The sequence below is a fragment of the Aethalodelphis obliquidens genome, unplaced genomic scaffold, assembly GCF_003676395.1.
Source record: "Aethalodelphis obliquidens isolate GAN/ISIS:26980383/991018 unplaced genomic scaffold, ASM367639v1 scaffold43, whole genome shotgun sequence".
NCBI classification, from domain to species: Eukaryota; Metazoa; Chordata; class Mammalia; order Artiodactyla; family Delphinidae; genus Aethalodelphis; species Aethalodelphis obliquidens.
This window is the reverse complement of record NW_020837987.1, coordinates 385,672-402,311: the sequence shown is the minus strand read 5'-3', so window position 1 is coordinate 402,311 and position 16,640 is coordinate 385,672. Positions and strand designations below refer to the sequence as shown.

Here is a 16,640-nt window from a genome sequence, read left to right as displayed (position 1 = left end):
TCCGTTCTTCTGCCTCAGTTATTCTGCTATTGATTCCTTCTAGTGTAGTTTTCATTTTAGTTATTGTATTGTTCATCTCTGTTTGTTTGTTCTTTAATTCTTCTAGGTCTTTGTTAAACATTTCTTGCATCTTCTCGATCTTTGCCTCCATTGTTTTTCCAAGGTCCTGGATCATCATCACTATCATTATTCTGAATCCTTTTTCTGGAAGGTTGCCTATCTCCATTTCATTTAGTTGTTTTTCTGGGGTTCTATCTTTTTCCTTCATCTGGTACATAGCCCTCTGCCTTTTCATCTTGTCTATCTTTCTGTGAATGTGGTTTTTGTTCCACAGGCTGTAGGATTGTAGTTCTTCTTGCTTCTGCTCTCTGCCCTCTGGTGGATAAGGCTATCTAAGAGGATTGATGGGAGGGACTGGTGGTGGGTAGAGCTGACTGTTGCTCTGGTGGGCAGAGCTCAGTAAAACTTTAATCCACTTGACTGTTGATAGGTGGGGCTGGGTTCCCTCCCTGTTGGTTGTTTGGCCTGAGGCAACCCAACACTGGAGCCTACCTGGGCTCTTTGGTGGGGCTAATGACAGACTCTGGGAGGGCTCATGCCAAGGATTACTTCCCAGAACTTCTGCTGCCAGTGTCCTTGTCCCCACGGTGAGCCACAGCCCCACCCCCCCACCTCTGCAAGAGACCCTCCAACAGTAGCAGGTAGGTCTGGTCCAGTCTCCCCTGGGGTAACTGCTCCTTCCCCTGGATCCCGATGCGCACACTACTTTGTGTGTGCCCTCCAAGAGTGGAGTCTCTGTTTCCTCCAGTATTGTCGAAGTCCTGCAATCAATTCCCACTTGTCTTAAAGGTCTGATTCTCTAGGAATTCCTCCTCCCGTTGCCAGACCCCCAGGTTGGGAAGCCTGACATGGGGCTCAGAACCTTCACTCCAGTGGGTGGACTTCTGTGGTATAAGTGTTCTCCAGTCTGTGAGTCATCCACCCAGCAGTTATGGGATTTGATTTTACTGTGATTGCACCCCTCCTACCATCTCATTGTGGCTTCTCCTTTGTCTTTGGATGTGGGATATCTTTTTTGGTGAGTTCCAGTGTCTTCCTGTTGATGATTGTCCAGCAGCTAGTTGTGATTCTGGTGTTCTCACAAGAGGGAGTGAGAGCACGTCCTTCTACTCCGCCATCTTGGTTCCTCCAGCCCTGCCTTATTCTTATATACACTTTGCTTTTCAGAATTCCTGGGAATTGAGAAGCTTCCCAAACAGTTATGTTCCCAAGCCCATGGCTATTCCTCTGCCCCTCTCAGTTTACAAAAATAACACCTCTGCCCCTCTCAGTTTACAAAAATAACAACATTTATTATGTTCCTGCTGTGTACCAAATAGTAAGTACTTTAGTGCATTTTCTTTTAATCCTCACAGCAATCTCATTTTTATCCTCATTTTATAGCTGAAGAACTTTTAAAAATTTATTTATTTATTTTATTCTTGGCTGTGTTGGGTCTTAGTTGTGGCATGCGGGCTTCTCTCTAGTTGTGGTGTGCAGGTTTTTTCTCTCTAGTTGTGGTGCGCATGCTCCAGGACACATGGGCTCTGTAGTTTGCGGCCCACAGGCTCTCCAGTTGAGGTGCACAGGCTCAGTAGTTGTGGCGCGTGGGCTTAGTTGCCCCGTGGCAAGTGGGATCTTAGTTTCCCGGCCAGGGATTAATCCCGCATCCCCTGCATTGCAAGGCAGATTCTTTACACTGGACCACCAGGGAAATCCCTGTAGCTGAGGAATTCAAAGCTCAGTGCTGCCTAAAGTCACACAGCAATGGGGGCAGAGGTGGTATGTAAACCAGGTTGAGTGCCCCCAGAGCCTATCAAGATGTAGTGTTCAAGGAAAGAGAGGTGAAGCCTGAAAGATAATAGCCTCTTCAGTTAAAAAACAAACAAACAAACAAAGAAAAAACAACTCCAAAGTAGAATTCAGATTGGTCTACATAGATTCAACTTCCTGCCTGCCACTCCTGGATTCTAGCTTCCATCTTCTAGGAGAGGACAGATATTCAACCACAGAGTTACCCTTCTCCCTGCTGCAACACTGGACTGGAACCCAGAACAAATAAATGGCTTTTACTTATCACTGAAATGCCTTTGGAAAAGTGATGTCATCAAAATGGCAACACAGGAGACTCAGTCTCTATCCCCCTACCAAAGATCAGCAATTAGATCATGATCTGCAAACTAATACAGCTCTGGGAGAGCTCCAGAGTCCATGTGAGAAACTTTAGCAAGACAGTGGAACAAAAACCTGAGAAGAACCTCACAAGAAAAGAAGAAAGAAAGCTTCGTTTTACCTACATCAACCCATCCCTCAAGCCAACACTGCTCAGTGCCAAGAGGGGACATCCCACCTAGAAAGAATTCTTTCTAGGAAAGGAAGGGCAGGGTGAACCACTAGCTTCCTCAGTCTTTTGGGAGCATTGCAAAAAGGTCCTGCTTCAGTTTTACCACACTTAGACTGGCAAAGTGGAAAAATCAAAGATGGTTAGGAATAGGGAAGAAAAGTAGGGGGTACCAGTATCAGCCATGCAGCAGAAGTGATCATGGTTCATAGTGACCTGCTGTGCAGACAACCCCAGCAGATTTCACCACTGAAGGAACAAATGGCCAGCACAGCTGCCATGGACGCCCTGCAGATTTCACCAGCTTTTGCCTCACATCTATTCACATTTGATGATGCCAGCTGCCTGAGTCTCCTCTCCCCCACTGGAGCCCAGGAACTGCACAGGCAAGCCAGCTCAGGTCTCTGAGGCTTCACAAGTGCAAGATGCCAGCCCAGTGGCTGACCTCTACCACTGTGCATGTGCTTGGGGCAAGCCCCTCCAGCTGTGCACTGCACACCAGTGGCCTGATGCCCATCATCAGCCTCTCTGCAGTGTGCATGCGTAGGGGGAGACTATGCAGCCACAGAAGAGTGTGCTAACAGCCAGGGCCCTGGTAGCTGTCAATGAGCCCATACTTGGCTCTGGCCTTTCTGCCTGACTTGGGCCCCATCACTATGTGTGTATCTGCAACTGACCCCTGCCACTATGGAGGTACCTAAAGCTGGCCACTGCAGACCAGTGTGTGCACACCACTGGCTCTGGGCATCACCACTGCCTGCCAAGGTGCCTAGCTACTAGACCTGGAGGATCCAGGTCTAGCTACTAGACTGAGGAGGACCCCAACAGCCTTTGCAGCCACTGTGACCCCCCACAGTGTTCACCAAGGACCACACAGTTGTTGATGCTTTTGGACCCCTGAGTCAAAGAGACAACACACACCTCCAGATCCAGTGCTATCACATGCCCCCACAGTTGATGCCCTGCACCACTAGACCCAGGGTCACAGCATGACCCAGTGTGCCTCACCCACAGATAAAAAAGACTTCCTGGGCTTCCCTGGTGGCGCAGTGGTTGAGAGTCCGCCTGCCGATGCAGAGGATACGGGTTCATGCCCCGGTCCGGGAGGATCCCACATGCCGCGGAGCAGCTGGGCTCATGAGCCATGGCTGCTGAGCCTGCGCGTCCGGAGCCTGTGCTCCGCAATGGGAGAGGCCACAACAGTGCAGGGCCCACGTACCGCAAAAAAATAAAAAATAAAAAAAAAGACTTCCTTTACTGAAGTCAAACTAGAAAGTCTGGAAGAGGGGACTGCTTCTACAAATGCACAGACACCTATGCAAGGCAACAGGGATCAAAAGTCAGGGAAACAACTCCACAAAGGAATATAGTAAACCTCCAGTAACTGGCCCCAAAGAAATGGAGATCCAGGAATTGCCCAACAAAGTATTCAATATAATTGTCTTACAGATGCCCAGAGAGCTACAAGAGAACATAAACAAACAATTTAGTGATATCAGGAAAACAATACCAGAATAAAATGAGAAGTTCAACAAAGAGATAGAAAACATAAAAAGGAACCAAACAAAAACTGTGTCGCTAAAGAATAAAATGACTGAAGAATTGAACAGAGAGCTTCAACAGCAGACTTGACCAAAAAGAAGAGTCAATGAGCTAGAAGACAGATCAATTGAAATTATCCAATCAGAGGAGAAAAAATTAAAAAGGGTGAAGGAATGAAGAAAGCCTATAGAACTATGGGACACCATAAAAAGGAACAATGTATGAGTCACTGGAGTCCCAAAAGGAGATGAGAGGGAGAAAGGGGTAGAAAGTTTACTTAAAGAAATAATGGCTGAGAACTTCCCAAATCTGGGGAGAGCTTTAGACTTCCAAATTCATGAAGCTAATACGTCAGCCCCAAAATCAATCCAAAATGATCTTCTCCAAAACACATAATAAAATTGTTTAAGATCAAAGACAAAGAGAGAATTTCAAAAGCAGCAAGAGAGAAAAAATTATCCATACATGGGAACTTCCATAAAGCTATTAGTGGATTTCTCAGCAGAAACCTTTCAGCCAGGAGAGAATGGGATGATATATTTAAAGTGCTGAAAGAAACTGCCAACCAAGAATAATATATTCAGCAAAGTTGTCCTTCAGAAATGAAGGTGAGATAAAGGCTTTCCCTGATAAACAAAAGATGAAGAAATTTATTCCCACTAGACCTGCCCTACAAGAAATGCTGAAAGGAGTTCTTCAAGCTGAAATGAAAGGATACTAACTTGTAATGTGAAAACATACAACACATTGGTAAAGGTAAGTATATAGTCAGAATATAGTCAGATTCAGAATACTCTAAACTGGGACTTCCCCAGTGGCACAGCGGTTAAGAACCTGCCTGCCAATGCAGGGGACATGGGTTTGATCCCTGGTCCGGGAAGATGCCACATGCTGCAGAGCAACTAAGCCCATGCACCACAACTACTGAGCCTGCACTCTAGAGCCTGTGAGCCATAACAACTGAAGCCCGCGCACCTAGAGCCTGTGCTCTGCAACAAGAGAAGCGACTGCAATGAGAAGCCCACGCACCACAACAAATAGTAGCCCCCACTCGCCACAACTAGAGAAAGCCTGTGTGCAGCAAGGAAGACCCATAACAGCCAAAAATAAATTAATTAATTAATTTAAAAAAATAATATAACCCCCCCAATAAAGAACACTCTAAACTGTAATATGGTGGTTTGTTAAACACTTTCTACAAAAGTTAAAAAACAAAAGTATAAAAAAAGCCCAGCTATAGCTATAATAATTTGTTAATGGATACACAATATAAAAAGATGCAAATTGTGGCATCAAAAACATAAAAGGAAAGAGTAAAAGGGTAGAGCTTTTGTAGGCGATTGAGGTTAAATTGTTACAAGCATAAAATTGACTGTATTTTATAAATAAATAGGGCTTCCCTGGTGGCGCAGTGGTTGAGAGTCCTCCTGCTGATGCAGGGGACACGGGTTCGTGCCCCAGTCTGGGAAGATCCCACATGCCGCGGAGCGGCTAGGCCCGTGAGCCATGGCCGCTGAGCCTGCGCGTCTGGAGCCTGTGCTCCGCAACGGGAGACGCCACAACGGTGAGAGGCCCACGTACCACAAAAAAATAAAAATAAATAAATAAAAAATAATAATAAATAAATAAATAAATATATATATATATATATGCATGCCCCATGGTAACCACAAAGCAAAAACCACAGCAAATTCAGACAAGATAAAGAGAAGGTAATTAAAACATAACACTACAGAAAATCATCAGTTCAAAAAGGAAGGCAGCAAGACAGAAGAAAGGAATAAGGGAACTATGAAACAGATAGAAAACAATTAATAAAATGATGTTAGTAAGTTCTTACCTATCAATAATTACTCAAAATGTAAATGGATTGAATTCCTCAATCAAAAGACATAGAGTGGCTGGATGGATTAACAACAACAACAACAAAAACAAGGTCCAAATATATGCTGCCCACTAGAGGCTCACTTCAGCTAAAAGGCACACATAGGCTCAAGCGAAGGGATGGAAAAAGATATTCCATGAAAATGGGAACCTAAAGAGAGAAGGTACCAACAAAATAGACTTTAAGCCAAAAATGGTAACAAGAGACAAAAAGGTCATTATATAATAATAAAGGGGTCAATTCATCAAGAAGATATAACAATCATAAATATATATGCAGCCAGCATCAGAGCAATGAAATATATTAAGCAAAACTAACAGATCTAAAGGGAGAGATAGACAATAGTACAATAATAGTAGGGGAATTCAATACTTCTTTTTCAACAATGGATAGATTGAAAAACAGACAGAAAAACAACAAGGAGATGTTGGACTTGAACAAAACTTTAGACCAAAAGAACCTAACAAACATATATAGAACATTCCATCCAACAGCAGGAGAATATATATTCTTCTCAAGTGCACATGGAACATTCTTCAGCTTAGATCATATAAAAGGTCACTAAACAAGTCTTAGGAAATTTAAGACGACTGAAACAGAATTGAGAGCCAAGAAATAAACGCTTGCCTATACAGTCAACTAATATTTGACAAGGGAGTTGAGAATACTAAATGAGGGAAAGGATAGTGTCTTCAATATATGGTGTTGGGAAAACTGGATAACCACAGGGAGTAAAATGAAATTGGACTCCTATCTTAGACCACTCACAAAAATTAACTCAAAATGGGCTAAAGACTTAAACATAGAAACAAAACCCATAAAAGTCCTAGGAGAAAACATAGGGAAAATTTCCTTGACGTTGGTCTTGGCAACAATTTTTCAGCTATGACACTGAAAGCAACAAAAGCAAAATTAACAAGTGAGACTATGTCAAACTAAAAAGGTTTTGCATAGCAAAAACACCATCAACAAAATGAAAAGGCAACCATCAGAATGGGAGAAGACATTTGCAAATCATATATCTGATAGGGGATTAATATTCAAAATATATGAAGAACTCATACAACTAAAGAGTAATAAAATAAACAACCCAATTAAAAATGGGCAGAGGTTCTGAATAGACATTTTTTTCAAAGAAGACACACAAATGGTCAACAAGTACATGAAAACATGTTTGACATCACTAATAGGGAAATGCATATCAATGCTACAATGAGATGTCACAGTTAAAATGGCTGTCATCAAAAAGACAAGACGTAAGTGTTGGTGAAGATGTGGAGAAAAGGGAAACCTGTTCACTCTTGATGGGAATGTAAATTTGTGCAGCAACTATGGAAAACATGTATGGAGATTTGGCAATAAATAAAAAATAGAACTACCATATCATCCAGCAATCCCACTTCCGGGTATATATCGAAAAGAAATGAAAACTGTATCTTGAGTTTCTGTATAACACTGGAATGATCATGAACTGTATCATGTTCATCCAGCGTTATTCACACTAGTCAAGATATGGAAACAACCTAAGTTTCTGTCAATGGGTGAATGGATAAAGATGATGTGGTACAAATACACAATAGAATATTATTCAGCCATGAGAAAGAAGGAACTCCTACAATTTGGGACAACCTGGATAAACCTTGAAGGTGTGATGCTCAGTGAAATAATTCAGATAGAGAAAGACAAACACTGTATGATCTCACTTTATGTGGAATCTAAAAAAACAGAACTCATAGAAACAGAGTAGAGTGGTGGCTACCAGGGGCTAGGGATTTATGGAAATGGGGAGACGTTGGTCAAAGAGTACAGACTTCTAGTTATAGGATGAACCAGTTCTGGGGATCTAATGTACAGCATGATGATATAGTTAATAATAGCATATTATATACCTGAAAGTTGCTAAGAGAGTAGATCTTAAGTGTTCTTACCACAAAAGATATGGTAATAATTATATGAGGTGAGTTAGATATTAGCTCACTATAGTGGTGGTAGTCATGTTGCAACATATAAGTGTATCAAATCAACAAGTTGTACTCCTTAAACTTACACATGTTATATGTCAATCATATCTCAATAAAACTAAAAAAAATATGATGTGTCTTTGGGTAAGTCATTTGTCTTCTCTGAATCTCAGTTTCTTCATCTAAAAAATTTAAAGAGTTATTTTTATTATTATTATGGACATTTACATAGCACTTGCCAGGCACAGTTTCTACTCACTTTATATATATTAATCCATCTAATCCTTAAAATAACCCTTTGGGGGATAGATACTATTATTATTCTCATTTTATAGAAGAACTGAGGCATACACAGAGGTTATATATAAATCATCTTAGGATATAGCTTGTGAATAGCAGAACTGGGATTGAACCCTCAGAGTCTAGTGATAACAATTCCTACTCCGCTCACCTTATGAAGCTCTTTCCTTTTTTCACCATTCATCCTTCACTTACTCTTACACACCTCAGAGGGATATTGTGATATTAAGTGTGTTATTTTATGTAAAGCACTCCAACTATGCATGGCGTGTACTAGCTTCTCTGGGAGGGTCTGCTTTTATCATTCGGGTTGTTGCTGGGGTGAACCCAGTGCCCGCCCTGTGGCTAGCCGAGCCAGGGTGGCCCCTGAGGAGGCCAGTTCCAATCTTGAGAGTACAACACAGTCCCTGGGGCAATAAGCAAGGCCAAGACCTAGGCCCTGAGGAGGGTCCAGGCAGAAGTGGTCAGTGTGCTGTGGACCTAGAGAGGAATATCATTGAGTCATCAGTAATCAAATGAAGGCTTCTCAGAGTAGGTAGATGATATGTCAGATAAAAACAATACCAGCAAACCCTCACCCGGAGCTTAGTATGTACAAGGCCCCTTGGGTGCTTTATACATGTTAATACATTTATTCCTCACAGACGGTATCATCACCATCTCCATTTTAGGTGAGGAAACTGAGGCATAGAGGGGTTAGGAAACTTGCCTAGGTCACAGAGCCCATGCAAGCACACAGAGAAACTTCATTGGTTCATACACCCACCACCATCACAACCCTGCCAAATCTGTGCACTGCTTGTATTAATATTTACTTAATATTTAAATTAACTCACTTTTTTTTTTTTTTTTTTTTTTGTGGTACGCGGGCCTCTCGCTGTTGTGGCCTCTCCAGTTGTGAAGCACAGGCTCCGGATGCGCAGGCTCAGCGGCCATGGCTCACGGGCCCAGGTGCGCGGCATGTGGGATCTTCCCAGACCGGGGCACGAGCCCGCGTCCCCTGCATTGGCAGGCAGACTCTCAACTACTGCGCCACCAGGGAAGCCCAAATTAACTCACTTTTGACTAAATAAATGTAAAAAAAACTTTATCTCACTACAGTCTTTGGAAAATCAGTATGGTTAGAAAATGTATACCACGAAAATAAACTATTATTAAATCCTCTCTAGATTCAACTACCTAACGGCTTTGAATTTAAGACCTATTCTGTTAAAGGAGAGATTTAGTAAGTCTTGAGAAGAATTAAAGATATACTAACACCAAACTGGGACTTTCTCATTGGTGTAATCAGAAGAATTTAAAGAGAAGTAAAAAGGGAATAACATTCTCACCATGTGATAGAAACTGATTTAGGGATGTATCTCTGCATTCCCTGAAATCTCACTTAGGGAAACTGTGACAATAGGTAAGAGCACAGACTAAGAAGACAGATTTCCCCACTTTAGAGCTTACTGGGTTATCCTGTCCTGGGCACATAATTCCTCTAAACCTCTGTTTCCTCACTGGTAAAATAGTAGCTATAGGGATCTTGATTATAAATGAAAGAATGAAGGTAAAGCACAAAATCTTATACATAGTAAACGCTTAATAAACATAAGCCACCATCATCATCATCATTATTAAGCTTTGCACATAAGTCTCTGGACTTTTAAAAATGCTTTTAAGGTTTTAGTTAGATAACGATAATAATCATTATAGTAAACACAGAGTAATTACTACATATTAAGTTCTGCTCTGGGTTTTTTATGTATACCCAACCATATTTTACACATATGGTTGGGTATATATATAAACATTTGCAAACATGTTAAGAATTATTATTATCCCTATTTAAACTATTATGATAACTTATTTTTATCCCTAGGTTCCCATAAATGAGACTTTTGCCCCCAACGGACGCAAAATCGATCCATGGGACATTCCTGGGGGCCTCCATTGCCCCCTTTCTTGGGGCAGATCCCTGAATTGAGGCCTCTAGACACCCGGGGCTAACACAGGTGGCCGCACGGCCTCCTACCTGCCGGTCTCGCATCGCCTCTGACTCTGCGGCACTCCAGGCTCGCCCCGCCCTGTGTGGGGGCGGGGCTCCTCTTCTGCCTGCGCGCTGACGTCACGGGTCCCGCGCCTTTCGCGCCTTTCGCGCCTGCGCCGCGGGAGGTTGGTCGTCCCTGTGACCGGCTTAGCTTTTGGAGCTGCCGTCGCCATGTTTTCGGTCGCCGTTCGCTCGGGCCCTTTTGCGCCCGTCCTGTCGGCCACGTCCCGCGGCGTGGCGGGCGCGCTGCGGCCCCTGGTGCAGGCCGCGGTGCCCGCCACTTCGGAGTCGCCAATACTGGATGTGAAGCGGTCCTTTCTGTGCCGGGAGTCGCTGAGTGGCCAGGCCGCGGCCCGGCCTTTGGTCGCTTCCGTGGGCCTCAATGGTGAGCCGGGCTGAGGGGAACGACCGGGGATTGAGGGGTCCGTCTTTTCTTGCTCCCTCCGGCCCTGGACCCAGGGAGCAGCCGAGAAGGGCGGGGGGTCTGCCGGAAGATGGAGCGGAGCCCTGTTTGTGGATGGGGTTGCCTGCCTGGGTGGGTCGACCTTGGGCAGGCCTCTGTACCTCCGCGGGCCTCGGTGTCCTTACCTATGCGGGGTCGCTGCTCCGTTGGGCGGTCTCAGGTGACCTCCATCTCTGACATTCTGGGCCTCTGTGGCTGTGTATAGGCTTCCCAATCACAGGCTAATTTTTCTACTTCGTCGGTTAAGTTCAAGAACTATGGAGCCCGACTGCTTCTAGCGAAGTCTGACAAGAGATTTTGCTGCTTACAGGTCGTTTGCCTTTGGGCAAATTCCTAAACGTGTTCCCTCACCAGTGAAATGGATTATTATACCAATTTCGTAGGTTATATCGTAAGGTTCAGATGGAAAAAGTATACGTTAAGCCATTAACACATTCTGGGGGCACTTTATAAATTCTCAAAAAATAGGAATTGCTTTTAATATTTGAAAAGTTGTCCCGCTCGCTACCTCCCATCCTTTAGTGTCCTTCCGTGTCACCACCGCAGATCCGAAGAAAAAGAAATGAGCCGCAAGGTCGTTTATAGTGTAGACTATACTGCAGAGTATCAGCAGTGTTTTCAGGCACTGGGCCAAAGGGTTTTCACACCGTAATGAATTTCATTCTCAAGAAGAGCAGCCGGCAGAGATTGATGATACTCCCATTTTACAGATGAGAAAACGGACTACAAGATACACGTTGTGTACGTGATAGTGCGTGGATTTGAAAGACTGATTTAGCCATAAGCTCTCACCAGGAGTGTGTTTTACACCCTCTGTCAGCAGAGCCTAGTTTATCTTTGGTGCCTTGTTTTCTGTTTTTCTTTTTATGCTCTGTTTGGAGATCCTGAATTGGGAGCTTGTGAGCCAGGTGCCTGAGGTATGCCCAACTTGCATAGTTTTAAAAAACAGACTATTTCTGGCATCTCTGGAAATGTTGAAAGTTGGCAGCACTGGACTTTAGTTCCATGTCTAGTGTGCTCTGCATTGGCTGCACCCTTGGTCGGAACAAGTGCTTTTCCAGTTCATCACAGCCCTCATCAGGTCTACTTGATTCATTGTGCTATCTGCCTGGCCTCATTGACAGTTGTATTGGTGACCTTTGCCCTACACCAGGTTGCCCCCACCTTCTTTATTCTGCCTTCATTCACCCTTTTCTCTTTACTTTAAATGGTCCTCCCACTCAGTTTTCCACATTTCCAAGTCTTACCCATCCTTTCAATCTCAACTCAGGATCAGGTCAATAAAAATTTACATTTGCTGATTCCTTTACATTTTATAGCACATAACACTTTCCACTCTGTATTGCAGTTATTGGTGATTCCTCTGACCTTGAGCTTCAGTGTGTAGAGAATATCTCCTTTATTTTTCTGTCTTCCACAATCTCAGGTTTTGCATATAGTTGGTGCAGAGTATTTGTGAATGAATAAAGTGGCAATTTTTTTTAGCAGGCACCAGTGGGTTTTAGAGAAGTTGCCCAAGCCAGTTCTTTGGACCTTGAGGTGAGAAACACTAAGGGAGGAGAAAATTTCAGTAACAAAGGTGAAAAGTGTCTTGGAATTTGTCAAATAGCTAAAGAGTTTCTTCTAAAAATCAGGGGCTTACCTGACTTCTCCAAGAAGTGGTAAAGTAGACCCATAAGGCAAACCTCTTTTCTGCAATCATGCCTTCAACTTGAAGCTTAAATTCATATTAAAATCTCCTGTATAGATGGTTTGTGGAAAGATGGTTAGTAGAGGATGTGGGAAGGGGTGGTTGGGTCAGGAGAAGATCCCTGAGTTGGGACACATTAGAGCTCACCTTAAACAAAACAAAACAAATCAAAAAACCCTGTTTTGTTATAATGGCTTAAGTTTTCTCCATTTCTAGATGATGTTTCTATAAGTGTCTGATTTTATTTTAGTTTAGAGCTAAATCTAGCTAGGATTTTTGCTACTAAGTCACACCTAATACAATTTATATAGATTATTTAGAGAATGATTTTTGCAATATGGCAGTTTATGTTCTTGATGGTGGAGCTCAGTATAAAGTGTAACCTACTAGATAGAATGGGAATAGACAACTGGATTTCTTTTGCCACCAAATCTCTGGATGATAGTGACAAAGCCATTCTATTTAGTGTCCCTGTGACAAAGCTATTCTATTTAGCGTCCCTGTACATTTCCTTGTGTGGAAGGGTTGTAAATAGGGCTTTTAACGTAGAAGTATGAACTTTGGTTTCTTCATCTTTTAAGTATGATACACATCTTTCCTGTGTAATCCCAGACAGTGCTAAGGGAAAGTGATTAAGTAGGGTAATATGTGATATGTCACTTTGCCATAGTTGTGGATCTCAAGTAGTCACTCCTTGTGTCCTGGTCCCCTACAGAAAATGCTGAGTTAGAAAAGTACATAGAGTGCTTTTGATAGGTTTCACCATTGTCTGTGAATAATTAACGGTTTCCATAAAATTACTGACCTTGAGAACCATGTGAAATGTATTATTGTAATGTTTGCTCAAGGAAGTATGTTAGGATGAGACAGCCTAGTAGGTCAAGTAGAATTGCAACTTATATGAAAATGCATTTTAAAAGTGCATATTTCTTTTGGAAACATTTTCTAAAAGTAAGGAATTTTTAGTGTCCCTTTTCTAAAAAGGAAACCTGTAGCAGATTTCCTTAAATGAGTATAGAGTTTACAAAGAGATTTACTTCCTAAAACATACTTAAAAGTGATACTGTAAGTTAATTTTTTGTCAGACAGTTAAAAATGGTATGGGACAGAAGGACATACCTGTTTTTTCAAAAAATAAACTGCTTGCATCCAGAATACTGCATAAACAGTAATTATTTGTTTATTTAATATTCATTTGTTGTAAACATCTGGCCTTTTTATGGCCTGCAGTGGTAGTGTCCCAGTTGAGAGATCCTCAGCAGTAAAAAAAGAAAGATAATGCCCCTACTCTTATAGATGTTTTGCCCTTCACTGAAGAGCCGGATACATGAAAAATTTGCTCTTTTTTTTTATATTAAATTGAAATAATTGGTTCTTTTGGAGATTTCATTTGATTTTGATAGCTCCGTATCCTGATAAGGATATCCTTTTCTGCCCATTGGTGGTTTTACTTGAATTTATACCCCAAAATCTAGAATAGAAATTAAGTTTTCTGCAACTAAAGTTATACTGTTTACAGAATGTTTATTATCTTATAATTAGTGTTTTATGAATTTTTAGCCGTTCTTTCAGAGAGCAGGTAGATAGGAAAATAAAGTTAGACATTTGGTTTAATAAGATGATCACACATCAATTTAATGAGTGGACTAGATGAGTTTTAGGGTCTCTTCTAATCCAGAAAATATGGGTGATACTTATGTCTTAGATTGAATTTTGGGGGACTTAAAATATGGCTGTTTACAGTGCTATTTAACTTTTTTAACTTGATACACTGAATTGTTATGAATTCTGAATCGCAGTGTTCAATCAAGAGGAACACAATTATACCTATTATCTAATGATTTCATACCAATATGATAGGTAGTGGTTGACTTCATTTTATTTTCAGTATTTTATATGCTGGCATTGCCAACTTGACCATTTCTGAGACCAGTGAGTGCCATATTTCACATTTTTATAATTTGATTTTTGCTCGTGAATCCATAAAGGTCCATTATCTGATGTATACCCCTTTCAGAGTCCTTATCTAATTGTGTTTTTTAACCTTCTGTTTATCTTGCAGTCCCTGCTTCTGTTCGTTATTCCCATACGGACATCAAAGTGCCTGACTTCTCTGACTATCGTCGTGCTGAAGTGTTAGATAGTACAAAGTCTTCAAAAGAGAGCAGTGAGGCTAGAAGAGGTTTCTCCTATTTGATAACTGCAACAACTACTGTGGGTGTTGCGTATGCTGCCAAGAATGTCATCTCTCAGTTTGTTTCCAGCATGAGTGCTTCTGCTGATGTGTTGGCCATGTCGAAAATCGAAATCAAGTTATCCGATATTCCAGAGGGCAAGAACATGGCTTTCAAATGGAGAGGCAAACCCCTGTTTGTGCGCCATAGAACCAAGAAGGAAATTGACCAGGAATCTGCAGTTGAAGTGTCCCAGTTGAGGGACCCACAGCATGATTTAGAACGAGTAAAGAAACCTGAATGGGTTATCTTGATAGGTGTTTGCACTCATCTTGGTTGTGTACCCATTGCAAATGCAGGAGATTTTGGTGGTTATTACTGCCCTTGCCATGGGTCACACTATGATGCATCTGGCAGGATCAGGAAGGGGCCTGCACCTCTCAACCTAGAAGTTCCCTCATATGAGTTCACCAGTGATGATGTAGTAGTTGTTGGCTAGAGACCAGGACTCAAGTTATAGGCTTCTTTCAGTCTTCGTGTCACCTCAGAAGAGTTATTTGCAAACAAACCTTCTGTACTTCGAATTAGTTGGTTTGAAATAGTTAAGAATTGCTAATGATGTGTTCGCAAACATGTGAAGTAAATTGAATTTAATGTTGAATACTTTCAAGCATTCACCTAATAAAGCCACTGTTAAACATTGTTATGCTCAAAGACTTCAAAGGTGCAGTGTCTTTGATAGTTGATTCTAATTAAAAATTACAGACCGGTGTACAAGATATTTGTGAAATCTATAATTGACTTTCTTGTTTATTTACCTTCTTTGTGTCAGGGACAGAGATTCTAGAGAGCTCATGGTTAGGATGAGGTAGAATTAGCTGGTTGTCTCCAAGACCTGGGAGATGTTTTTTGGCATTGGCAGAAACAATAGTATCCAAGTTTCCTTTATTTTGCACACCTGGCTATGTGTGGGATACCCCTCCACTCCCCCCTGTATGACGGGCCAAGAAATTTTATTCATCATTTATGGGAGTAACTTAGAATTCTTCAGTTTTAAGAGGCAGTGGCATAGGATATTATCTGAGGGAAGCTTTCCAAAAGGGGAGTGCTCCTCTGTTATTTCCTTCATCTGGTGTGGGTATTCATGTCTCCCAAAGCTCCTGCATCCATCCTATCAAGAGGAAGAAAGGGGGTAGTGCATCTGAAATTTAATACTATCTTTGTGTGAAAATGATCCTGCTGGTTTTGTTTCTTTGATGATGACATTTTGAGGTGTTTCTTCCAGTTGGATTTGCAGTCACCACTTTTCACTGTGAAGTGAGGGTGGGCGTAGGGAGACATACCAGAATTAACACCCTCTTCTTTCTGCCTCGTGCCTCCAGTTACACAGGTGAAACAAGACCAAGGTCTGATATTCTCCCTGGAAACTGGGAGTGGGCTTTACCCTTTGCTGAGAATCACAGCCATCTTGATATATTTGTCTTGTCTTTTCCATTTGGAGGTGCGTTAGTAAAGTACTTCCCTGGGTCCACCTTGTGATCACATGTGCATTTGTAAAATAGCAAATGAGATTCAGTGATTAGGTCTTCCATAAGGGAACTGGCCTTCCAGGGTTCTAGTCCTTAAAATCAGTAGCTAAGTGTATCAAAAAAGAAAAATGTCAGAGTTGCCAGGCTTATGAGCAGATACTAATCTTTGGTTCATTTTCACCATTCTAGAAAGACAATTAGCAGGTATGATAAATGGGGCACTTAATATTTTGTTCTAGGTCTCCATATAATGACATTTAGGTTCAAGTATTTAGGTATAAATATGAGACAAAAAAATGCCAAACATTGGTAACTTACTACCTTTTGACATGTTCTCTTTTAAATGGAGGGCTTTCTGATCTTTTGTGCATATGTAGATTACCATGGAAATGTTTGTATTGTTTAAAAGTAGAGAAATTGTATCATTATGTCTGAGCAATATATTTTGTAGTATTTGGTGTTAATATTTGGATCATCTCACATGAAGTTTTTTTCCCCCTGATTTTATCATGAGGCCAAGAGAAGTCGGTATATATTTGTTGGATATTTTGCTTGTTTATCGTTGTGGTGAAGATTCTGTTTTTCTAATATTCATGGAAAATCATCCTACACTTTTTTCTCTACTCATGCTACTTTTTAATGGTACCAATTGCCCACAACGTATTGTTTAATACTACACCAATA

The 16,640-nt window shown here is 41.7% G+C and overlaps 1 protein-coding gene across 1 annotated transcript; it reads left to right on the top strand.

Annotated features, from left to right (window-relative positions):
- Positions 1 to 10,169: 10,169 nt before the first annotated feature.
- On the top strand, positions 10,170 to 16,079 carry UQCRFS1 (ubiquinol-cytochrome c reductase, Rieske iron-sulfur polypeptide 1). The gene is made up of 2 exons (XM_027079272.1): positions 10,170 to 10,485; positions 14,316 to 16,079. The coding sequence occupies exons 1-2, from the start codon at positions 10,272 to 10,274 to the stop codon at positions 14,924 to 14,926; spliced, it is 825 nt and encodes a 274-aa protein (XP_026935073.1). The 5' UTR covers positions 10,170 to 10,271; the 3' UTR covers positions 14,927 to 16,079.
- Positions 16,080 to 16,640: the final 561 nt, after the last annotated feature.

Coding starts and splice junctions, on each gene's coding strand:
- UQCRFS1 (XM_027079272.1), top strand. CDS start 10,272: ATGTTTTCGGTCGCCGTTCGCTCGGGCCCTTTTGCGCCCGTCCTGTCG. Junction 10,486..14,315: donor CGCTTCCGTGGGCCTCAATG/GTGAGCCGGGCT, acceptor TTTATCTTGCAG/TCCCTGCTTCTGTTCGTTAT.